Source organism: Frieseomelitta varia, unplaced genomic scaffold (assembly GCF_011392965.1).
Source record: "Frieseomelitta varia isolate USP_RPSP 00005682 unplaced genomic scaffold, Fvar_1.2 scaffold_158, whole genome shotgun sequence".
Classification (NCBI taxonomy): Eukaryota; Metazoa; Arthropoda; class Insecta; order Hymenoptera; family Apidae; genus Frieseomelitta; species Frieseomelitta varia.
Window position 1 is genome coordinate 334,371 of NW_025109283.1, and position 27,390 is coordinate 361,760.

Sequence of the window (27,390 nt, forward strand, 5' to 3'; positions counted from 1 at the left end):
CGTTACTTTGGAAAATTCGAAATAATTCTTGATAACCAGTCAAATTGTATTGGACATTTTGTCTGAATAGAGTGTATGAAAATAGTTGTCGAGTGAAACGGATTGAAGATTGAAAACTGAGGACTGACAGAGATGTGAAATGATTAATAACTGTCCGGGCAGAAGTCTCTGAAATGAATGAACCGAACCTTTTGTAGCTATTTCCCGTTATTTTAATTTAATCAATATTAGAGTAGACATCGAAGAAGTGAGACATTTTTTGATCAACCGTACTGCAAAGAGAAAAATCTGATCCCGTGGACAAAGTTTCGAAAATTGTTTCATTTATTTAATGATGTATCGATTCATAAAACTGACGGATCTTAGATTTTTTTTAATTTCACAATTGGCGAAATTGCTGGACCGACTTTGGAAATGCAACCGCGGACATATCTCAATCGATAAGTATCGTAACCCTTATTATAAATAGTTGTTTTAATATTAGCGAATTATTTGATTTGCATAAATCCATTTGATGGCGGAGTACGCGCTTCGATTATCGTTACCTCATAAATTATTTGTTGTTTTCAATTTCAGCTCGATTGGCTTGGTAATTAATTTCGTCAGCTTGTCCGCTTTTGGCTAGTTTATATCGATTTGATACGATAATGATCCGACAGCTTAACAACGAGCCTATGAATTATCGGAGTTAATAAGTAACTGTACGATTAACTGCTACTCGCAGCAGATAACAGTAATAGCTGACTTCATTTACAGGCGTACGTAACTTTATTCTGACTTTTGTAACGTACCGTTATCACGTACACGGCGAAGAACTATCAATGATTTCAATTTCATAAAATTACAGCGATTTGTCTCGAATCTTTCCACGAATTTTTCACAATAATACTTGAACAAAGTTTCACCTGTCAATTTCTTTGAACAAAATCACACGAACATAAAATTCATCAATTGCTTTAACGTCTACAGTTTTCTTTTTCTTTTTATTCATTTACTTTTTTCTCAGACAACTCTTCTAGATCATTTTTTAAACGTGGCTCTTGTACATCTTTCGTGGTTCAACATACTTTACATTACACGTAATCGATTATACGACGAATTGCACAATTTTAGAGAACCGATTCTGAAGAAACAAACGACGTGTGATCAACGATATCTCTCCCGGCGAAATTAATGTGCAAATGGCGTGCGTAAAACAAGCGAATGGCGATGCACGTGTAATTAAACGCAACTACTCGTAATTTTATTTACTGGATACGAGGCTTCATTGGTTGTAATTGCAGCATCCCGTGCGGCTACTTCCTTTTGCATACATAATGGAAAAATCCATACGTTCCCGATGAAATATCTGGAAGTCAGTGGCAACTGCGGGTAATCGAACCGGAGAAGAAAGAAAAGAAACAGACCAAAGCACGAAACACCAACAGGATTTTCTCTGTTCATTTTGTTTTTTCCTTTTTTATCCCTCGGGTTGGATTTCTGTTTCAATCGTAGCTCGATGGAAGTCGCGCGCGAATTTCGTTAAATTGCTAGTGCGACGAATGTGAAATGAAGTGATGAAACGTGATGAAACGTGAATTAAAGCGCAACGATCGCAAAAGTACAATGTTGGCAATAGCACGTACGTTGAAGAGTATACTACGTTCTCTTGCAACTTTCTTGTAATGGAAATTATGTCATAATCTCTCGATAACAATTATTGTCGTGAAGATAATTTTAGGCTCGGATAAATAAAAGTTTAGTAGAAGGTGTAAATTTACGCTTTGTATAAAATAATAAACTTGAAATAGTAGTAGTTTGTATAAAATAAATAATATAAATAATATTGTATAAAATAAATAAATAACAAGCAATGATAATAATAAAAAGTAGCTTAAATAAAATTTTCAATTTCGCGAGACCTTTTCAATTCGTTTGTACCTGATTAGAGCATATTAGATAACTAAAACAAATTATTAAAATTGCTAAATCACCTCTCAAGAAACCTTTTGTTGCAATACAAATCGATAGAAATCTAAAAAAATGAAAGCTTCAAGTATATTAAACACGTTCTATAATATGTACAGTCAAAAAACTGAAAATTAAAAATTACCTGACGTAAAAATAATTGAAAAAAGAAAGAATATAGCATCACTCGAGCAAAAGATATCTTTTCGTACATCGAAAAGACTTGTAATGTATAGAAAAAAATCGCTTAGTAATCTTCTCAACGTCATTCTACACACACACATACGCACTTCACATTCACCTATAGCTCAACGCTATCAGATTGCAATCGAACGAATCGATCAAAGACACCGCTCTCGCTTCATTTGTCAGTAGCATTATGCGTCACCCCTTTCCATCCCTGTCGTTAATTCGACCGAGTCGAACTACTAGCAGAACAGTCCTGTCAGGAGACGTCGGTAGTTCAGGGTGTTAGGTGAACCGTCGTATAACGACAAAGCGCTCGTCACCCTTTCTACTGGGTGATCCTCTCGCTAGTTAACTCAAAGACAAAGCTGCCATAAAGCCGAGCCGGCGTGCGCACGTGTACGTGATCTGTTATCAGAAATCGATTTTGGCTCTACGTTATATAGCACAGGCGATTATGTGTGTCTACAATGTCGCTCATTTGCTATCGTATAACATATGAGAGACGTACGATTTCAAACCGTAGACCGTTTCGAACGGTTGCCGATCTTTACGAATATATTTAACATCGAACATTGTTGATTTCGAAAGATTCTGTATAATATTATCCGTAGCACTGACGTTCTGCTAACGAAATTCAAATTACAAATCAGTTTGTGAATGAAATCGTCTGTCGTTGCACGGCGTGTGAAACACAAAGTTCCGATTATTCGAAAACGTTTAGAAATTCAAATTACTCCGAAAATTCGATAACAGTTGTTGAAGCGTGATTTCGGCCAAATTATAAAGCTTGCAAATCGGTATTGTAGATCGAACGCGAGCGTGTTTCATCCAAAAATGCAAAGTCATCGAGATTTACAAGTTGCAATTACTTGCGAGCAAAAATTACAGCTGCGAGAGAGCTGTTTCGTTGGAAATATAAATCTTCGCGTTTCGAAAGAAACCGGTTTGTCGAAAATATTTCTGCGACCTGGGATCACCCAGTAGATGGCCAAGCCGTGAGTGCTATTTCTTGTGGCTCGTTGGGAGAGAAGGAACGGTAAACGTCTTTTCGCGCGAATAACGCGGGGGAAAATAAGGGGCTCGATGCCGACGCGATAACCGAATGGACAATCTCGCGTGCGAAGCCCCGCGAAATGCGCACCAGGACCACCCGTGGCTACTGTTGAATTTATGATTACTTCGTCCTGCGCGATATCGAGACAAAAAGGACTGGTTAAAATGTATGAATAGCTTCATTGCTCGATCCCTCCACGGAGATTTCCTTCGCCGTGATTTATGACGTATGTAGTTTATTATTTATAGATCGATTTTGGATCACGTTGACACGTGAAACAATTGTACAATTCTTCTGATAGATGGCAGTCCGTATTCTAAAGAGGAAATACTCACACGAACTGGGTTTGCTTAATCTGTGATCAAAAATACGACAATAGTTAAAATTGTTAATTTAATTATCGGAACGATTATCATTTAAATTCCAAATTTGATGACAGTTTGGAAGGAAGCAATTTAATTAGAAATGATGTTACAACAACTAATGGCGCACTCGAAATGCTAATTCGATTATTAATACATAATAATTGTTACATAATCATAATTGATGTTCAATTGTTGATGCGTGGCTGTTCGTTAAACAATCGGGGGGATTTTTAATTACAAGTCTCGTTTGTGTTGTGTCGAGCGTCTGTTGATAATTTCAAATTTCAAAAACGGACCTATTAAAAGAAACGATTCCATGCTACGTTTGTGCTTGTTTAATAAAAGATGAACACAAGTTCAAGCAATCCTAGTCTTATACCATTGCACACTAAAAGATTGTAAGAATAGATTATTGCTGAAAACAGAATAATTAATTTCCAGAAATTACACGGTAATTGTAAAGACAGTAATTCGTCCGGTGCCAAAAACAGATTAGTTTTCATTTTACAGCTCGCGCTTGTCCTCGTAATTGGGAAAAAATTATTCTGTTGTACTACACTTCCGTTGTACTATGTCTATCTGTGAATAAGTTCCAAACACTTTGCATCACCGTGTACGGTAAAATACATTAATGGGGAACACTTCGTGCGGCAATTCACCAAAGCAGAGAGGGTAATCGGAGGGTCACCACCGGTGTAAACTAAATGTATGTCTATGTGGCTATTTGGACAAGACTAGGTCAACCCTTCGCCCTTCGTATCAATAGCAGTTGTACATCGACGCAGTATTTAGTCGTTAATTTGCATATCTCCTGAGGCACAAGTACATTTCGTACGGAGTATCGGATACAATAGACTTACATTAAGTAATTTCTCTGTCTGGCCCACTAAATTGTTCCGTGTAGCAATACACGCTGATTTCTCGATCAATAATGGAAGAGTACGGCTGATTAAATTAATGTGGAACTTGGTATCTGGTGGAGAAGATTCGAACAGAAAATAAATAGAGAAATGGAAATTTAGAAATTTACAATTTAATATAGTAAATGTAAAAATCATCAGTTACGGTGAATTTACATGAAACACATTTTTCTTTGTTACACTCTGAATAGTCGGTGACAGAAATATATACACATGTATCTGAAAAGTATACAATTTTTTTTTTTACGTCGTACTAATCATTTATTATTAAAAATTTCTGACTTTATTTCGTACAAAATATTGAACAAAAATTTCATAGCAACGAACTGATACCGTTCAATTGCTTTCTGTTAATAATAAAAAAAGTATATAATCGTGTTACCAACCGTGTGTTCGTGATTAACCTGCCTCTCGTGTAATTTAATAAAACAGATAGAATCGAGCATTGAAAAGAACCTGCCAATAAAATATTCCACGCCGAAACCACAAAGAAAAAGAGACCTACGCACGATGAAAATTTTATGCTTCGATTGAACGACTGAACAAACCTCCCCTAAATAACAGGAAGAAAGGGAATCTCGCGAAACTCTGTCATTGAACAGTATTTCACAGCCCTGGAAATGTTTTCAACCCTTCATAATCAGACCGGCGAATCGGTTGACCGCTAATAATCCCATATTAAGGGACACATTATTTCCATAAAAAGCGCGTGTTTACATAAGGGGAGAGGGATTTTAATTATCTGCAGTTAACATCAGGCTGGGGTGGCCGGCTGGTTTTACGGTCTGATACTGCGTCGCACGCACGACGAAAACAGCTGGCCAGCTTCGTCGATTTTTCATCGAGCCGCGTTACCAACGCTCGGAATTCCACCGAGGCCAGCCCCACGAATTTCTGTGTGAAAAACTTAATTAGCGACTATCCCACCCCAAAGACAGCCACTGTTCTCCCTCTCTCTTTTTCCGTGCGCGTTACACTAGCGTCAGACATCTGCTAACAACGCAACAAAACGACCGTTTATAATCTACGACCAACCTTCCTGGTGTGGCCGAGAGAGGCAGGCAACCAGCCATCCCCCTAACCCTCGGCCAAACCACCCCACGCCGCAATTTCTCCCACCGTGCCACGCCACTACTGCGGCATAAATCCCAAGTGGAGAGAATATTACGTCCCGACGACCACGGAGGAACTTTAAACCCACCTTCTCACGCGACTACTACACGCGCGTTTTCAACTATTTCACTGGACTTGCCCAGTATTGGTATATTTTATTCTTCTACTTTTTTTCTTTTCTTCTTTTTTTTTTTTTTTTTTTTTTTAAGCAGAGGGTTTTTTTCAAGCAGTGAACTGTGGACACGCAAGTGGACCAAACGATAGAAAAATAGACAATTTAGAAGTTGACTACTAACGTGTGTCACGCGATATCTATAAATTTTCGTCAATTTTCGTGGTATGTATAAATATAAGTTTTAACGTGGAATTTATTAAATTATAATTAATTGTTTTAAATTGAAATTTATAATAGATATTTATTAGTCGAGTGATAACTCTGTTTTGTTAGAATGAAATTCTAATTGCAGAGGATCTGGTTCACGTGTCTATACTGAAGCAGTGAGATAATGGCGTTTTAGAGATTTAACGAGTTTAAATCTTCATCACACGCGTCGTGTGAAGCCAAATCTAATTTTGTTCAGTCTTCTATCGTTTTAATAACCATTCTCTTTTATTCCTCTATTCCCCACGCTAATTTATATATTTATACATTTACTTTACATTCCCTAAATCGCGTGTTTTACTAGCATATGTTTACGCGAAACGATTATTCTTGAAACTTTTCTCGATTTCTGTTGATTCGCCTTCATTCTTAAAGTTTAAAATGGGAATAAAGAAGCGACGCGAAAGTCTCCGATGTTTTCAGAGGACCAGATTTATTTTTGTACTCGAAAACAGGGGGAAAAGGAGAGCGTCCAGTTTCAGCATTTCCCAGAAAACGAAAAAAATTTATTTTCCAATGTACATTCAGCAACTCCGTACAACTTCTCGTGTATCAAAATAAACTCGGTAAAACTCGGGAAATTTTAGCTTGCAATGCGATACAGTCAGCGATAACAAGCACTAAAAATTTGTTAAAACCGACATCGTCCCTTTTCCCCCCTTGATTTTATTTTTCGACAAATTCGAATTTGTGTTTTAAAATTAACCAAATTGATTGTCGAGTCAACCAAACTCGAATCATCACGAACGATTTGTTCTTCGACCGAACGATGAAAATATCTGTCTGATATTTGCATAAATGGATGCCTTTTTCAAGTTGAATCCACTCATTAATTAGCTTGTTTCATGTGTGTGATTAGATTTAGAGGTAGATGGCTAGGAATGGTATTAAACGGGTTGTACTTCGTGCTTATCGAGTAATCGATAAAGCTCTTGAAAACTGTACTCGAAGACTGAAATGCTGCATTAAAAGGGAACCTTCGTTTTACTTTGGAAAGTAGATGCTTCATTCATCATTTATTCTACGATATGAAAACCCGTCGTTAGATTAAAATTTTTGAATTTCACTTGCCGAGTTCCTCAAACTTCGTGCCCCTACCTAGCACGAACATTACCAGAGAGGCACGCGAAGTATTTTTGCAAATCATTCGAGGAATTTATCGTTCGCCTAAAGTCACCCGTTAAATCTCGAATAGTTAGTTGAAAGAATAATCGTTCTTAATTGTTTCCATACAACACTTGCTCTGAATTTTAAACGACGAAAATCACCAAAAAAATTTCTACTTGACGAACGAAGCAAATTTCTGCTTAAATTCATAAGAATTTCAATCCTTAGTTCAACGATCCCAATTTTGAATTTCATCGTACCATTTCAATTACAATTGTTCGTAATTATAATTTGCGAAAGTGTGAAAGTTAAATTTTGGTCGAAATAATTTAGAAAAAAAAAAATAATAATAATAATGTACAACTAACTTTCGCATCCAAAAGATCTCACATAGCACTTTAAGTTTAAATATTACAAGCGTAATTTATATTTTATACACGTTTACTCTCATTTTGTAACATTTTCACCTCAAAAGAATTGAAATCCAAAGGTAAGAATCGCCTCGAGAGGATTGTCGATCTTTTGACCTGTGAAACAAATTCGAACTATTATTGGACGCAGAGATCTCAGTCTTGTAGGATCAAGAACGAATTCGAAAATTGAAAGTGAAAATACCTGAGGTATTCCGAGTACCTCGAAAACGCTCAATGTACCATCTTCCAATGATTTTCCTCAGACTACTACTGCGAGAAAATTAACGAGCTATTAGAGTTGCGAATGGCGCGTGTGTTTCGAAGAGGTTCATTTAATATTCAGCCGCGTGATAGGTGAAAACGCGTAGAATGGCATGATAATTCGCTGGTACAAAGGGTGGTGTCCGGCTCGATGCCATGGAACGGAATTCAAACTCGAAATTCAAAAGCGATGCGACAATCCTGACCGGCCGTAATTTATCCCTTTTGTGTCTAGATTTGTTTCCAATGAAGACGCATTGTGTAAAAACGTACAATGGCCCCCGGCCAACTTCCCGTTCCGTTTGGTAATTAGCCCCTGACGATTCATTCGGGCTTCATCTTAAAAATTCATCGCTCACTGGCGTCATTTCGGCAAAACGTCATCTGTATCCTGTTACTTCTTTTCATTTATTTATTTTTCTTTTATTTGCTCAGGTTTACCGTACTTTCTCAAGTGAAAAAAAAATAGAAAATATTAAAGATATTACTCGAAAATAGTTTCATAAAACAAGATTCAATTCATCTATTACATCAGCTACCGTATTTTGAATATTTCGTATAATTTTATTGTGTACCATATGTTTACATTTAAAAATTTCCAATAAATGTTCGAAAAAATGACACTAAAATTGACACCGTGAATCCTTACTTAATCGTTCAAAGAAAAATCCATCTGTAAAAAAAATTGCCAATAATTATATCGACTATCGGTTGGTCACGTTGCTAAGGAAAGGGTTAATCCTACAAGGATTAATTCCACAGTGAACGAGAATCATCGCGTTTGCTTCCCCATGGCACAGTAATAGAAAATCCAGCAAGCTACCATAAGTTAGGAGGTATTAACTAAAATCTATACCGAGGGAGGATCTATATTCTATGGTGAAGATCGATTAATCAGGCTAGCTAGGTGCGATTTATCTTGCTCTACGCTTTACTCCGCGGAGGAACTAAGATCAGAAAGAACGCAAGCAATTTACCGATTAATCTCTCCGCCGTCGGCGTTACTTTAAATTTCTCGTATTATTTATCGACTTCTGTTTCACTCTTAAATCATCGTGCACAATGCTTGTAATGGCGATTAACCAAGGTAATTGCAACATTTCTGCAAGCTGTTATATATTACAGAGGAGAAATTGGGAAAACCGTTGTTATCCTCCCGTACGTAAGATTTACTGCTGTATATACATTACTTCTCACCCTTTCTGTCTCTCTTCTTTGAGCAAATGTACTACTGCTGTAGTGTGTCTTCACGAGATTCTATCATTTTTTTTTTAAATATTTTCCTTTTCTTCTGAAAATTATACCTCGTTGCGATAGACGATTTCGTTGGTTGGAATTTTAGAAAATATTTAACAACGTTGATACAACGTGAAAAATGTGTGTAGATGGTGGATTTTTACGGAAATTCGTATTTTCATAAATATAATTAAATATCGTGTTATCATGAATACTTCATTTTATATATATCATATATATTTCGGCATACTGTATACTTTTTGTAAATTTTTGAAACTTAATAATTTTCATAATAATTGAACATTTCATTTCCAAATTAAAATTAAATCACCGTTGAAATTTATCAAAACAGAATGGAATATGGAATTCCTCTCAGGCTCTCAACCAATCAATGTCACTTTTACTTTCATTTATGCAGATTAATGAAAATTGGAATTTTAAAAATATCCAAGGACAAATGAGCTAATTCTTGCGTCTACGTTAATCATAATAATCGAAGAGGTTAGTCAACGTTTTAATATAATAATAATATTCTAACTACCCGAAGTATTATACATTCGTGACACGACCAATTACCATTCTTCCCGACAACACGCACAAATCAACTTACATAGCCTTCAAATACTACTAACATTGTGTTATAAATGACAGTAATTACTAAAATTTAGGGTACTTGATTTTATTTTGTATTTTCCTTTCTTCGTGATCGAATAAAAAGTTCCAAATTCAATTTTAAATCAGCCCCAAAGACTCGATGATACCAGTTAGGAGGGAGGAGAAATTTGGAGATGAAATAAATTTCTGTAGCATAGTTAAGCAAGTTAAGTCGTGTCACGAAGGTTATTTCATTTCACCCCATTAAAATACGACTTTCAAAAAAAAAAAAAAAAAAAAGAGGAAAGGAGGAAAGGAGAGAGGAAGGAGATGAAGAAAGATATGTATAATACGTGATACGCTGGACCAGGTGCACAAGAGTAATACGACATCGGTCGGGGCGCGTTAACGAGAGCTACGATCTACTTGATCAATACTCTAGAGATATCACTACCTACGCCGGACTACATTATCGTGGAGCCTTTAGCTTTAGTAATTAGCGTGACTCACTGTATTCCCACGCCCAGTAATCACCAGCACCCGCCGTAGGCAGCACCGTGCTCCATGCTTCTATGTGTAAACAGAAAGAAGGAAAGAAAGAAAGTATAAAAAACTGAACCATGCTCTGTAAATGTATCGGCGAGCGAAAATGATCGAAAACGACCCTTCCACCTGGACTTCCATCTTTTCATTGGAACACAATTTGATTTAATTCAGTGTGATGAGGCGAGTTGATCAACTATGAGAAACAAAAGGTGAAAAGGTGTAAATCGTACCAACAGATTTTTGTTTTTCTCGTTGGTGACAGAGTGTTCTTGAAACTGATCTGGTTTCATTTTACTCGCGTGAATCAATCGTCTGTAGAATAATTGTGATATTTTTTTAACAGCCAATTAAATTAATCTATCAAAATATTATACATGATCCATGTCTAACAATACTAAGACTAAAGGATTTAATTTACGGGACTGTTTAAAGGAAATAGCTAATCTCAAATATTTAATCTATTTCTGTTGGATGAAAGTCATAGTCTTTAATGTATAATACAAGAGAAGAGGTTGTTTGATGCTACATCAAAATTCATCAAATTTTGGTAAATGACTTATTGAAAATATTAACAACTAATACTCTCACATATTTTCAACGTTAAAATCATTATATAATTCATCACACTTAATGTTTCAAGAACATCCCATAAGTAAAAAAAATTTCTACCCTAAAGTAGTCTTAAACTATCATATTATACTAAGAACTCTAATCTTCCAAACGCTCTATGAAGTTGATATTATCTATTAAAATTTCTGCACAACGAGTTTCTCATTCTTTCTCTTTTACTTTTACTTTTATTTTTGTTACTCAGTGTATTTTATAAAAATTACACAGTGAAAATTGGAAATCATTTCTACCAACTGTTGGTTTATTTATCGCTTCTGTCAGAAAAATATCATTTCTATTTTCCTCGATCTTCAGTGAATGAATATACAGTGATTACAAAAAATATTCTGAAATATACACTTATTTGATAAAGCATTTTCTAGTCAGAGAATTCTAGGATTAAATATATTAGACTTTTAGACATTTTTCAGAACTTTGTGTAATACTTTATGTAACCACTGTATATTTTTAGATTCGTTGCAAATTTCTCCAATATAATTACGATTCTCCAAATCTCATACACATTTAATTTGAAATAAATTTTAAATAACGTCCTTTTTAATTGAATTTACTCTGCAATTTACAAGCTCCTATTAAAACGAACGAAAATCACAAATAACTCGAAGAACAAACGAATTACCATTATACAAATTATAGAAACTACACAGCTCCTCCCCCAACGAATGTACATTCACAAAAAGTTTCTACAAGTATCCAAACACACTTTCGCGAACCACCGCATATCAAATCTGTCTTCTTTTTCATCCAAAAGACACCACAATACAACGCACGCGTACGAAACTCTGCCAGTCGTATCTCCATAATCCAAAAAAAATATCTCAAGTATAAATTGCAAGGCAACTCACGGTGAGATATTTAAACAGTGGTCGACACACGATCGAAAATACATTTTCCAGCGTTTCTTCTCCTCGTGGTCGGCGAATTATCGCGTTCTCGCGTTGTCTGTGTCGTATACGACCCTCTGGCTTCAACTCAAACCGATATACTGACTCCGCTTTGGATACACTGGCTTTCACGCGCGGTCATCTCGACCATTGAAATCCCACGGAAATGATTTCGATCGTTCGACCCTGTCGCGCAGCTCTAATAACTTGTTGTGATTCGCTGGGACGCGCGAATTGTTCTTCATGTATCGAGAAACTAATATAGACGAGGACTGGCCTTCCTGGAATTTCATCGAACACAACGCTTGTTGTCGTTCATGAAAATGGCACCTCGCGTAGAAATTTTTTTGCAGAGACTCGCAAATTTCTTCGAAAGGATTTTTCGTTCGCTATTGTCCAGAAACGATGTTTCCATTATGTGTGTGATGTTGCTCTTTACTCGTTCAATGTTCTGCTAATTCTGTATCAGAGTGTCTATTAAACTAATTATAATTATCAATAAACTTCTATTATTATGCCACTGTATTACGTTATAATTGATTAGGTTATTGAATAAATTCAGTCTCTGTTATCCATTTTAAATGGGTTACTGTTGTCTATTAAAGTATTACAAATTATTAATGTCCTCTAATCGCTTATTTATTATCTATTTCTAAGTGTGAAAATAAACAAAAGTAAAATGAAATGCCTTGCCGATTCATTGATTGAAGCGCAGTTAAGCGCAGTTCATAATTCATTCTGTATTTCGATTAAGTTATGTCGAAACGTGTAACCATGGGAAACAGTAATCGATTGATATTTAAACAATAGCATGTTACCACGTTGGTAAAATCCGCCAATGAAACGCGACTATTTTAGCTGAATTAATCGAATGTTTACGGTCCGGAATTACAATCAGATCATGATCGGATTGGCGAACCATGACTAAACACCACCATTAACTAAGTGATCCATTGAAAATCGAAATGGTTAGCCATTGTGGTAGGATTGTATTGTGAATTTAATGCGTCTGATTACTGAAGCATAATGCGGAGAATTTTGAAAAATGGATACGAGTACTTGTACAAATTCAATTCCAATCTTATTTTGTTTACATTAGGTGTATTTAGTTTATTTGAGAGACATGACTGACCTATTATAGTTAATTGTAGTTAACATTAGAAGGTCGATTTTTCGAAATATATTCACTTTTATAATTTCATACGTGAAAGTATATAATTTAAAACTTTGAATTTTAAGATTGTGAAAAATTTGTTCAATCCTTCTTAATTTAAGGAGAGTAATTATATCAGTATAGTCTTTGTAGAATTCTTAAAAGAATACTTGATTTAATTACCACAGAAAATTGAAAAGCTGTATTGTATTAAGAGGCATGTCTGACCATTCACTGACTATTACTACTCATCTATATTTGAATTTAATATATATATATATATTTAATATTATTTTATTATATAACATTTATACATATATTTAAAATTATCTATTTTCGTAAAATTTTCTTCCATTAAATTTAAATTTTGTCATTTTCCACCTAGGTTGTATAATTTTATGAATTTTAAGTTCTTGAAAGATTAACTAATTCATTCGTTTGTATTATCAGTTTTTTGATTCTACTGGTACTGTGCCTTGAAAAATATTTGTACCCACAGTGAGCACACATTTCCATCAGGAAATAATAAACTAACAAACAGAAAATTATTGGTAGACACAATAATACACGTTGACGTACATAAATCATTAGATGCGAGAAATGCAATTATCGACTCCGTTAATATAATTGAATATAGTTGTACGCACTAATCACATTGACTCCAGGGTATTTCCCATTTCCAATCTATATTTCTATCAACAGCAATGAATCGCTGATATTTCTCCGCGCACGAATTTAAAAGTGGAATGGATCCATTAATGACGTCGAGCAATAGTGAATCAACGATTAATCGCTTTATCGATCCACTTTTAATCCATCTACAGCACGAAAATAGTGTTTCATTTCCTTTTGAACGAATATAGAATATGAAACACAATAGACTGACATTGAAAATGAATTTAAAAATTAATTTCAGTGATCTTCCAAAGATCTTTTAACTGAAAATCGAAGAAACATTTCAGACAAACGGAATAGAAAGTTAAGTCGGGTAACTAGGTTCAATATTAACAAGTGCCAATATTAACATGAACAGCAAGTTTCCATGCAGTTCGAGACGTTTAATCGTTGACCTAGATCCGTCGGAGCCGCGTCCTAGCTACAACTAGGAAATAAGTACAACTGTCAACTCGCGCTGTCTTTGATGTTTTATACAACGAGATCGATTCGTCCCACGGTCGTTTCGCGACGAGCCAGTTTCCATCGCCAAACTAGCTCGTTCGCCGCAGCTTGGAGCAGGGAATTTTCAAATTAATCTCGTTTCGCGGGTTTAACGTCGCATTTTTATCCTCTGATCGCGTTTAAATCCAGAAAATGGAGAATCGTCGGGGACGAATTCTCGTTGGAAGACTGGCAAAACTTGCCGGAAGTCGTTGAATCGGATGATGGAGAAAGGCTCGCTGGATATTTGTACGTGGTGCTTTCGCGCACGCGGAAGTGGGTCAACAATCAACGCGGGCCTTAAGGAGGAAATACCACCTCTGCAATTTACTGATCTCGATGTTCGCGTTTCTCATTTACCAGCGTATCCGCTAATTCGTCTATCTCATTTAACTACTTCATTACGCTGACAAATGTTTTGTTAATTCACTGCATAACGCGTGTTTGCGCCCGCCTCGCGAAATCCACGTCGCACTCGACAAGGCAAACAGCGAACTATTCGTTATTGCAAGGTCTCTCTCATTTATTGCGTTTGGGAAGAGGGGAGGAAGAAGATCGCACCCGACGTCTGCTGCTGGCGTTCAAGTGCGAGCCAAGTACAAATTTTCTTCGTTCTCTCATGTAAATGCACTCGTCTTCCGGGCGTGAAAGCGGCCAAGTTTTATTAATTAAGCTGAAAAAACATGCCGGCTCGCGAGAGTGTTTGAACACTCATTACGTGAAGCTTCTACGTCTGCGTTGCACGTGTCGTGGAGGACATTTTGATATTTTACTGGTGTTAGTAAAATTACTATTACAAGCTATTACATATTATATATATTCTAATATAATATAATATTATTATATAATTATTATATATTAATATATATTATATTAGCTAAGTTATTATATATTACAAACTATTGGTAACTGTATGTTATAAATTGTTAGTATTAATAATAGTAGACTGTGCATGTTTGGAAAATTTCAGGTTCTGAAAATTTAAACAACGTATGCAGGATGATTCACGAAACTGTAACTTCTTTTGATTAAAGTTGGAAGAATTTGGATCATGTCAAATAAAGAAGAAGAGTTACACATTCATGATTAAATTTTTTTCTAAATCTTTTGTAGCGATACACGCGCACTTTTATGATACCGGGCTAGTATTTAAATAGAAACTTCCCATTTATTCACACATATCAAAATATTTCGTCATTGTACGTAGAAAAACGATGGTTAAGAACCGATGAATTTAAAAAAAGATATGTTCGATATTCTAGAACTCTTCTGAACTAATCATTCTTCATGTTACTCAGTACTATTTTTACACAAAACGACAAGAAAGTATAATGCAAAAGAAAGAAACGCATTAAAAAAAAATACATGCCTTATTGCACTCGCGAAAAAAAAATACATAACCAATCTTGAACTATTCTAACGTCATTCAAGTTTTTCAGTCAAAAATAAAGAAGAGACAGCTCGTTACACTTGCGTGATGATCACTTCACTACAATGCACAAAAAATGTAGAGAGTATCAAAATTTGTTCTCAGAATCTGTTAAAATAAAATGCTCCAGGAGTGAAATGAAATCTCGGATATTCCCTTCTCGAGTAACGGTCGGTCAAATATCGTCAGAGATTGGCATCGTTAGATTCCATTTTTCGCGCTTCCACCCTCCAATCCGTTTCCAAAGCTTCCCCATGGTGGAAAAGCGTCGTCTCTCCTGTGGTATTTGTAAGAGATCCCAACGGACTGATTATTCCGACCCTAATAAATCCTCCAGTTCGTTTTTCTTCCCCCAGCTCTCGTCGCGACGACGACGAGGACGACGTTCACTATTTTATCCGTTTCTCTTTCTTCTTTGCGAAAGTCTGACACCGTGGCTTCAACATGGTCGTTAAACCGTGGAAATTACGTTATATCGTCGCGTAACGACCGCACCTCTCTTCAGAAAAGACAATCGAGCTCGAGGAAAGAGACCAGTTAAAAAGTTCTGCTATGAATCATCAACCACTTCAGTTGTTCGCAACTTGGTGTAGGTATCTCTGATTAATTATCGATTCTAACACATTCCCGAGAGAGAGAATTGTTGTATCAGCTCGTTTGGGACGTTCGCGGTATTTTAGCGATTAGAAGATAATTATTCATTACTTCCAATGAATTATTATTGTTCTAATGTAGTTTAAAATCAATCCAATTGAATATTACATTGTAACATCCAAATTGGATATTATTATTTTCTGAACGCTGGAAATGCGATTCACATCCGTCCATCGTTTCTTCTCAACTTGATGACAAACAACAATCGAAAGAATGAATAGATAAATTTTGTTGTCAACGGTGTAGACAGATGATAAAATTCTAAATTTATTTAATGAATTTTCTAAACTCATACGAGAATCCTACTCTCATATACAAGCGTTCGCTTTTCATATAACGATCCCGCATTTTTCCAATTTCTGGACTTTTGCAATAAAAATGTCTGAAAACATGACGCGAGTAGTACATAATCGTGACTAACATATTGCCAAATATTTTGACGACATTTTTCATTATCGAGAGTATCCAGAATTTTCCAACATTTTCCAACAAAATGTATCGAATCACAGACATCTCAATGTTTCATCCGTTCAGCAACTGAATAATCATAATTGCAAAACTCGAGTATCCGTTTATCCACACCCGCTATTCCGATTGAGACGTTAATCGGGAGATCGATCGATCGGTGGCCGATGGGTTTAAGATAATCAGAATTGAATCGTTGCGCGAGTATGGAAATGCACGCGGCGTATCGCCGTCGGCGGTGTATGTAGGTCGGTAATCAACAGTCTTGAGGAACAGGGCGAGACAACCATACCTCCACCTCCTCGATGGTAACGAAGCCCCGATGCTCGCACTCCTCGTTCACCTTATTCGCCGTTTATCGCCCGCATCACGCTCCTACACCATTTCCATTCCACTTCGCGAGACAATCGATCAACACGGAGATTCATCGGCTGACACGTTCCGCGTGCAATTGCAAAATGACGGGGGAGGAAAATTCTGAAATCGGGGCTCCGTGCTTTGTCACTTCGCACGCCGGGCGAAGTGAAACGTTTTTTTTTTTTTACGAAGGAGAAGACGTACGTAGGTAGGAGCGGTGCGAAGAGATCGTTAACGACGGGACAGCGATTGGTTATCTCGTTCGTTCGTTGCACGGTTGTTTCCAATACGATATTCAAATATTATAATACGGTCGAATTTCGAACATTTGAAGAGCGCCAATTTCTGAAGTGATGATGTTTCGTACGTTTGATTGTCGAAGAGAAAGGATGTTTACGTGAAGTTTACCATATAATTACCGTTGGGTGCAAAGTGTGTTATCATTGTTAATAAATTATTATAATAATTTTAATTTCAATTACTTTTATTTATAATTTTATTTATAATTTTAATTTTAATTTAATTTTAATTTATTAATAAATTATTATAATAATGATAATAATAATAAATTTTACATTCATCTGTTATACTAAATAACTGTACGTAGATTTAAACATCGTACTTCCGAGTTTCTCGACCTCGTGTACATTTCAGAATTGGTGTGTGTAACTTGAACTAATAAACTAATCAGAATCCATGAAATGTCCAAAACGCTCTTTTCTCTATTTTCTTCGTTATGCTCGGGAACTAGGCAGATATACCAGAGATTGTGACGATAAGTATTTCGAAACTTCGTTCAACGTTCCAACCGAGTTAAGAACCGATTGATAATTGGTTAAAAGAGGAAAAAAGAAAGAAAAGGAATTCTATTTAACCGAGTACTCCCAACGTCGTAGGCTCTCATCGATACTTCCTATCGCGAAGTAATTCCATTACACTCGGCTGCGCGCCGCGAGACACTGTATTCGCGGCGAGCGTGAATTAAGAATGATTTACAAGGCGAGCGTGCATTACGTCGCCGGTAATCGTGCTATAAATTCGCGGCACGAGCGGCCGCATATTTTATGCAACAATGAGCCCCGGCTGCGGAGATGGGGATTAATTTAAAGCATTGATACAGCCGTGAATAATAAGGAAGCGAAAGCGAACGATAAAAGGAGGCGAGCAGGCGGATAAGAGGCGTGGCAGGCTGTTCTAACGGAAGAGCAACGCGAGTTGCTCGTAAAACGCCGACCTCCAAACTGCCAGCGAAATTTTCATAAACGACCGTGTCGAAATTAAATACCGCGGAAGAAAAGGTATCAGTTCCTCCGTTTATTAATAAATTTTTAGATCCTTATTCCCTTCTTTCATTCTTCAGTCTTTTCGTCCTTGAATTTTCTTTTTTTTTTTGAGGTGATTTAACAGAGAGGAGAAGATGCCTTTTGAAAAATCGGGATTTAAACGTTTCGAATTTTACGTTATCATTATTTGAATCTTATATTATCTTGCGTCGTTTCAATTATCGCACTGTGAATACAATATTCAAATATTCAGTTTTACAGATACAAATATCTGTCCGATCCAATTAAATTTTGCATCGAGTTCGCTGAATGCATAAATTATTGCAAGGCAGTGGTCTCCAAAAATACTTGAATAAATAAATGAATCAAATTTTAGATTCCGTTTTGTCGCTTTATTGTTTCAGCAAAATCGATTAACAACAATCTGCCATTGTAAAATAATTATTGAATTATAGAATTGCAATTAAAAGTTCGTTCTGAACGATTTGAATGTCATTCACTGAATGTCATTCACTACTAGAAAAAATTAAAATACACACATATACGACGTATGACGTTTCATCAAATAATGAAAAAAATTCTTTCTCTTCTCTTCCATTTATTGTTGAAGAGGAAGAATAAAATTGAGGAAAAAAAAAAAGACACGCGAATATCAAAGAATGTGCTATATTTAACGCTCAACGTAGCGTTACTTGAAAAGAGAATTTTCGTGAATCTTCTCCTTTTTCTTATTCACTGTCTTCCTTCCAAGTACCCCGCGAAATTCTTCAATTTTGATGATACAAAGACGTTCACGCGGAATTCTATCCCATTTTATTTTATTGCATTTCTCCATTCCACTTTCCACCCTCCCCGCCCCGTAAAGTATTGAAGAATACGCCTTTGAGCGTCTCCATTTCGATAAAATATTTTACGCCTCGAAAAAGCGAATTCTTTGTCTTTTCGTTCGACAAAAGTGCCATTCTCCTTTTCCTTCTCCTACCGTTTTACAACAGTATCGAGATTGTGACATCGTACTTTACTTAAAAAAAAAAAAAAAAAAAAAAAAGAAAAGAAAAAGAATACATCAAAAGGCGTTCGCCAATTACTAAGGAAAATACAATTTTCGACATGAATGAAGCAGCGAGTTTGCTCGGGGCGTTGCAATTGTTTAAATTAAACATTATTTTGCAAGATCACTTGGCGCGCCGTCGTTGAAAGCTCGAATGAAAGCTCGTTCGCGAGTATGAAGTTAAGGGCACGTTTAAATGCACGAGCTTCGGAACAAGGTTTTTGCTTTCGTAAACGGACGAGATACACGCGATCGCAAAGTTTGAAACGAATGTACGATTGTTTAACAATTACGCCTGAAGATAATGGAAGAAGAACAGACTATTAACTGGGAAGAAGGTCAAAAGCTACGACACGGAATATTCAAGAGAGAAAAATTCTTTAAACGACGTGTCATGATCGTCTCGTAAATCCTTCTGGTAGGACGAAGAACTTTATCGTTAGAAATAAAGAACTATATTGCATTTTGAAGATTATATAATGAATTATTGTTCAATTACGAGTCAACTGATCTTGGTTACATATTTCTGCAAAATAATGGTATAAATACCATAGTTATGTCTCCTATAGTGACGTTCTGTAAGTTATATAACAATTAATTAAGAGTTGTTTTGCGTGAAATTAAAGGGACAAGCATGCCAGTTCATAAATATATCATCATCTTATTTAAAGACAGTAAAATCTAAGTAATTAGTGAAATTACATTAATAAATGAAATAAGAAATTACCTTAATAATAAAATACGAAATAATGAAAGAACACTTTATATTATAAAATATAATTGTAATTTAACGAAATACGTTGTTATACTTTACACAATTCTGCCGAATTCAACGAGAGAGAGAGAAATTTTAATCTACAAAAGAGAAGTGCACATATTCTAACGCAAAATTACAGTAAATATTTCGAAGCTAATATTATCCGAGATTATACGTTTCAATTCAGCTTTATTTCATATCGCTCACCGAAATCTTGAAGCTCTTGTTACACTTCTACATATTCATCCGTTATCACAATGTGTTTTACAACTTTTAATTTCTCTATTTCATTCGCTGCGAACCCTCTATTAAGTTTGCCAATCCTCGATCGATGTAACTACTGTTAATTTTAACGATCGACACCCCATCGTTGCATTGCGAGTTGAACGAAACGGAAACAAATTGTAATTCACTCACTCACGAGTTAATTATTAAGTGCAAACAAGCGAAATTAAAACCTTACGATTTTTGTAAAAAGAATTTACGAAAAGGGAAATTCGTTGAATTGAGCCGCGTACTTCATAAAGCGAGAACTTATAGACGTAATTTATGTAAAATTATTAAAATGTAGAATAATTTCCCAACGTTCGAATAAATTAAAAATTAAATTATTCAAATTGCTCGGGTGAATTAAAAATTCTAAGATTAAATTAATTTAATCCCAAATTGCAGTCGTCGATAGACCACGGATGACGATTGAATTGAAACAAATTTTTTGAAATTTAAATTGTGTAAATTAGGAAAAATAAGAAATTCAAGAAACTGAAAAATGAGAGGAGAAAGAAAAGAGCTATGGCATTTTTATTATCAAAACAAACTCATCAAACATGCATTCAAATAAAATTCAACCCTCTGCAACTCTATCATGAAAGAAGCTGGACCTTCTTTTTCAAGAATCATTCGTGCATCGTGGAATGTCATAAAAATTCATCGCCAAGGATAAAAATTCGAGATTTGTTCAAACATATTGCAACGAGAGGGTTTACAATAGACGAGCAGCCTGTTTCAGGACGAAAACAAACGTCCGACAAAGTGGAAAACGCGTCGATTTGGAAGCATTCGACAACGTTAGCACGAATGTAAGTGCACCGTGAGCCACGGAGTTTCACTTCGCATAGTAAATCGCAATTAAAGTAAATCCCAGACGATGCTCGTCTGCGGAGAAACATGAAATTTCTCGTCTGGCGGAACGGCCGATCTTTTAAATTTGTCGGAACGTGATCCTGCATTCCTCCGAGCTTTTTCACAGAGCAGAGGAAAAAACTGCGTGTCTTTTGAGCGACTCGCGAGCGTGAATTAAATCGGCCGTAATCTCTGCTAAGTGGTGATTAAATCGCCGGTGTTTATTTAAATTTCGCGGAATTTGCGAACTGCGAGAATCTAAATAGAAATTCCAACACGTTGAATACTGTAGCGAGTATTTTGCAGTCCTACGTAAATGTAACATCTGTAAGAAAATACGTTTTCTCCGTACTTCAGTTTTAATCGAATAATTAACTTACGTATTTTACATAAAAATATCCACAGCCTTGGTCAGAAACATTTCACTTTAGGAATCTGAGATTAAATAGTTTGTTTAACTTTCGAAAATGATTCACTTGGACGCTGATTTTTAAGGAAGTCACTGTTCGAATTTTGAAAAATAAATAAAAAATATATTAAAAAATAATCACGTTCAGCATTGATGTTTTATTATTAAAAATTTAATATCATAACGGTATTTAATAGAAATATAAAGACAGATAATATATCGTCACGTGACTAATGATTGAATGAGAACAGCGTATTTTTATTTTTCTATCGATACGAAATCTGTTAAAATACACGCTGTTAAATTTTTAATTCAATATAAGAACGGCTGTAGTAAATTTAATTTTGATACGGAAAAAAAATCTTGTATCATGACGTAAGAATTATAAACTTTAAGCTACACTTTTTAATAAAACAATCACTATTGGAAAGAGAGATATATTTTGATCATTTTTAACAATTAATTTTATGCCACATGTCAGACACACAGTTAATCAATCTAGACAAATCGTATAAAATGTCGAGAGGAATAAGACAGAAAACCGAATTCAGTTCGAAAGAGCAAGAACGAATAAATAACTATCGATCGTATTAATCACTCATTCCTCTTTACAATTCAGCTCAATTCCCAATTGAATTCTACGCCGAGAAATTTTAATAATTCATTCTCAATTAGCGACACTTTCGATGAAACGAAGATCGACAAAGCAAACGCCTGCATCATCGCTGAAAAGAACGATTTGCTCTGATTAGACTCTGTTCGAAAGTCTCCTGGCGAGGCTATTATGTTCTTTTGAAATCACGCTCTTTATCTTCTCACGAAATTCTCCCTAAAATTTATACCATGAATTTTATCGCCGCGCGATAGGAACACGCCCGTGATATTTTATCGTTCTTCAATGAATAAAACACCCTATGCTTCATGCGGTTAATAGCGTGCGCGGCAAAAGTCAAAGTTCACTGGTAATATCGTAGAACGAAATTATTATTCTCGACGTGGTTCAACGATTAAAGGTAAAACGAAATTCTCTCTCTTTCTCTCTCTCTCTCTCTCTCTCTCTTTCTCTGTCGATATTTCATTACACACACGTTATATACGAATCTCCTTTGGCGAACGATGTCATTGCTATTAACTTTTCTAATTTCCTTTTTATCGCGACGCAAATAAATAGATTAAAATGAAACGGAGATTAATTTCCTTTTTATTGAATCTGAATTATTCAGCAGTATTATGCAGTGTATGAAATAATATTAAGAGGATCCGAAAGTAATTATAAAAAGAGATGTCGGGTATATTATCAAATTTTTTAGTCCATAAATCCTGCACTTTCGGACTGTTCATTTTTTTCTATGACCTTCTTTAATGTAAAAACTTTAAATTTTAATATATGTTTATTAGTACAGTTTCAAGTTTTAATATTTATTTGTATTTTATCATATTTTCACTGTAATTAATTCGAAAAAAAAAAAAAAATATGAAACCAATTTAGTTTCACCATGTTGCACGTAATATTTAGAGTATTATAAAAATTGACTGAACAGTACTTATTCAGTAAATCAGAAACAAAGTCTACCTACCCTTTATATGCAATTGAACTTTAAGAAATTTCTACTACAGAGTAAATGAAATTTGAAATTTGAAATTCACGTTGAAAATTTGTATTACTTCTTATACTTTTTTATATCCTTATGTCCTTTTTGTACTATTCTGTGTAATATCATTTACGCGACTAAATCTAAAATAACAAAAATCCAGCAGAAATTACTTTGAACGAAACGCACGATGAAAATTACTCGATTGAAAATATATTCGGAGGGACAAGACTGTCAATTTTTATTTGAAACAGAGAAACAAAAAAAAGAAAAAAGAAAAAACGAAATTTCATGCGTACCGAGCAAAATAATTAAAATTTTTCGACTGTTGTGTGGCGGACATCCGCGAGTTACGAGGCAACGAGGCGGTGATCGATATCGTTTTTAGGAGAGCTCGAGTTGGCACGGCATTAACGGATTAACAGCGCGGAAAGTGTAGCGGTGTAAAAGGCTGATTGCGAAAAGAGGTCGTGTCGGTATCGCAATTAATTGGATTGTATGCGCGAGTTGTTCCGTCAGTTCTGGGCGAAACACGAAATATTTCCGCGATACCGGACCGTTTGATAATAAATCATACACCTTCATCGTTCGGCGAAAAATTCTATTATTAAAATATTCGACGTACAAAACACCGTTATCGAAACGTGCATACGTTAAACGGGATCGCGCGCGTTTTTATCATTCCGCGTGTTCTATGCTCGCGTAATTGTAGACGTTGTCATTATCGAACGTTGCAACATTGTAATAATTGCTTTTAAAATATATCCATTTAATTTGATATACGTGAATGTTTTAAACGACGCTTCGTATTTTTGAAACAACGCACGGGAAGAAGGAGAAAATAAAATTGCACGATTTCATATGAATTTCTCAGTCTGTGCATGTGCGTGTGCTTTTAATTTCTTGGAATTTTCATTGAAGTTTCTCTAATTCTAACTTCAATCATTTCTATACTATTTTCTATAATCTTATTTTCGCAAGCTCGGGTAATGAAACTCATTCATTTGATCCTAAGAGAACGTGAAAATTTCTTAATTATTAACGAAGTTATTCGTTGAACTTAATTCTCAGTTGAGGCAGTGTTCACAAATATAATTTGGATAATTATATGGACGGTTTTAAGTGAGTAGAATCATCTGTGATTATATGTAACTGTATTGGTTTGTTAATAATAGTTTATTAATAACACCGCTACAACAATTAATTATTATCTATTGATTGAATTACAGCCAATTATTGCATGGTTATCCAAATGTTCAGACACTGCTTGCAGTAATAAAGTGCCCGTGTTTTCGATATAATCCGTTAGAATATATCATCACATCTACAACAATTGTAATAATTTGTGCAAACGATTGAAAGAATTTTACTAATTCGTTTGAACGCACAAAAATTGAAGAATTTTTTAATTCAATTATGAAATAATAATTGTACTTTTACTCTGTTTTTATTTAACAGTGAAACTGTGAAAAAAAAAGAATATTCAAATATTAGACGACTTTAAAATTTCACTTCGCTTGTCAAAAAGATAAAAAATCTCTGGAAACATCTTCTTTAGAATTGCAAAATATTCACCTTCTTTGTAATCTTTATCTTTAAGAAATATTTATATCTTTATAATCATCACTTTCGATTTACATCTTCTTCATTTCGTCTTTTAAAAATATATACTTTATTTTGAAATATATATACTTTACTTTATATATATACTTTATTTTAAAATATATACTTTATCTTCAATATATATACTTTACTTTATACATATATACTTCATTTTAAAATATATATTTTATCTTCGAAAATATTTACTCAGACAGTAACACAATTGAAACTTAGAAACCCCCTCATATCACGCTGTATTCCTATTATACTTTCTTCCTTATAGTACAACTGTCTAAGTTTCTACAATTTCAACTTCGTGTTGTCCTATCGGCCAACGAAATTTACCCAAAAATGGATCGCACTCCGAACTGGCACAAAAGCTTCGCTCGACGAAGATCAAGATCGAAGCAGCGCGACGGACGACCTGGCGACCTGTCCGTCCGTTTCCGGAAACGAGAATGTATGCCCGCGCACAGCAAACGACAACAGCAACGATGCTTCTGCATGTAAAACAACTCACCTTTCTCACAATAGGCGCCCTCATAATCGCCGGACCGGCACTCGCAGATGGGTCCGCTGTCGGTGGAAATGCAGATTCCACCGTGTTGGCAGGGATCGCGCGTTTCACAGGCATCCGTCGTATTAGTTGTCATCATGTTGCGTAAACTCTGCAAACAGACAATGGAAAGTAACGTTAAACGCATCTGACGGGCTGTCGATGTCGCGATCGATGAGAAATCGATACCGAGATCGTCTCTCTCTCTCTTTCTTTTCGTCGAGAGCAAAAACACGCGGCGAAAGAAAGAAAGAGGGAATCAATTTTCGAAAGAGTCGTTCCCCGTTGCGCTTTCGTTTCTCTTTCGAGAGACTGCAATTTCTTTCAATGAGAATTCCCCTTTGTTTCCCCTTCAAGAGATTGCAACTATTTCAGTGAGAAAATGTTGTAATTTAGTAGCAGTCAATTTTGGTGTTCAATCTTTCGATTATGGAAGAGAATTTGGAGAATCGTAACTATTCACTTGTTGATATTTTTCCTCCGTAATCTTTCACGTACTTCGAAGAATTTACGTTTTCTTCGCACTGTTCGTTGCATCAAATTTCAAGAATTTGTTGTTTTTTTCTTACGATATTTAAAAGATACAAAAAAGTGTAGATACGATCTATGAAATATTGAAATATAACGATATAACGTTATGACTTTTAGTTTAAAACAAATGCAAAAGACATCGACATAATCTGGTTATTAATTTACTGAAAAATTCTATTCCAACGACACCGAAAACAGTTGTTTCCAAGCAACATGATTCACGCGAAAAATCCATCCAAAATCGTCTCTGCAACAAGATACTGCAAAGCTATCGCGTTTCAAATCGCGTAACAGTAACACGTCCGAAAGAACGAACATTTCGCGAACGGAATTGCCATGGTTTCCAGCAAAGCCTCCTCCATCGCGATTCTTCGTCATCGCCGAGATGGCCACGGGCCAACAACGAAACGATCGACGCGGTTCAACGTAACGTAATGGACTAAACCAACGCGGTTGACCCCATAACCTAATACGTGCGCCCGCGTGGCCGTGTGTTCGCTTTCCCGGTCTTTTGGGAAACGCTAGAAATCGTTGGCTTCATCCTGGAAAACCGGTTCGTTTGAAACATCATGGCTGAGCGAGAAGTATTTGAAAAAAAAAAAAGATAAAAAAGGGGAGCGAGGAAAATATGTACACATGTAGGAAGAAAGGAGAGAAGACGTAATACTGGCCACGACCAGCATCCGGGTTAATTGAAGCGTGTTTCGTTGCAGGTTTTCTCTTGCACGTAAGGTGGTTGTCTCCGCGGCACTTGTACATTCCCCTTTTTTATCTGTGGAAATTGTACGAGCGCGATTTCACCAGTTGAACACGCGCGCCGGACATCGTTGACCACAGTGGTTCGCGCCTCAGGACACTCGTGAGAAATGGCCAAAGACGGATGTACCCGAATGGGAACGCTCCTATTTTTGGTTTCCTATTTTTTAGCCTTTGTTTCGCCTTGGACTTTCATTGCGATCGGTAACGTAACGCTGCTAATGTATGTATACTGCTCACAAAAAATTAGGAGTATTTCAAAGTGAATATGAAGTAAAAAAAATCAAATGCTTCTGTTTTTGTATCGCTTCATATTCATTTTGAACTATTTCCTAATTTTTGTGAGCAATGTAGTACTATAGTAGCACGTTGCAGTTTCTCATTCAAATTGCAGTCGATTTATTATTATTATCTTTTTTTGTATCGCTTCATTTTGAACTGTCCCCTAATTTTTGTGAGCAATATACTATAGTACTATAGTAGCACGTTGCAGTTTCTCATTCACATTGCAGTCAATTTATTATTGTTATCTTTTTTTGTATCGCTTCATTTTGAATTATCCCCTAATTTTTGTAAGCAATGTAGTACTATAGTAACACGTTGCAGTTTCTCATTCACATTGCAGTCGATTTATTATTATTATCCTTTTTTTGTATCGCTCCATTTTGAACTATCCCCTAATTTTTGTGAGCAATGTAGTACTATAGTAGCACGTTGCAGTTTCTCATTCACATTGCAGTCGATTTATTATTATTATCTTTTTTTGTATCGCTCCATTTTGAACTATCCCCTAATTTTTGTGAGCAATGTAGTACTATAATAGCACGTTGCAGTTTCTCATTCACATTGCAGTCGATTTATTATTATTATCTTT

At 35.6% G+C, this 27,390-nt stretch overlaps 1 protein-coding gene across 1 annotated transcript in view; it reads right to left on the reverse strand.

Moving 5' to 3' along the window:
- Nucleotides 1-25,336, reverse strand: part of LOC122536736 (neurexin-3-like) — a 119,122-nt gene extending 93,786 nt beyond the window's left edge. Inside the window, exons 1-2 of the mRNA XM_043669361.1 lie at nt 25,194-25,336; nt 10,092-10,151 (exon numbers count right to left, since the gene is read on the reverse strand). Of these exons, the coding sequence (XP_043525296.1) occupies nt 10,092-10,151; nt 25,194-25,329 (196 nt within the window). The 5' untranslated portion in view covers nt 25,330-25,336. The remainder of the gene's footprint in view (nt 1-10,091; nt 10,152-25,193) is intronic.
- Nucleotides 25,337-27,390: the final 2,054 nt, after the last annotated feature.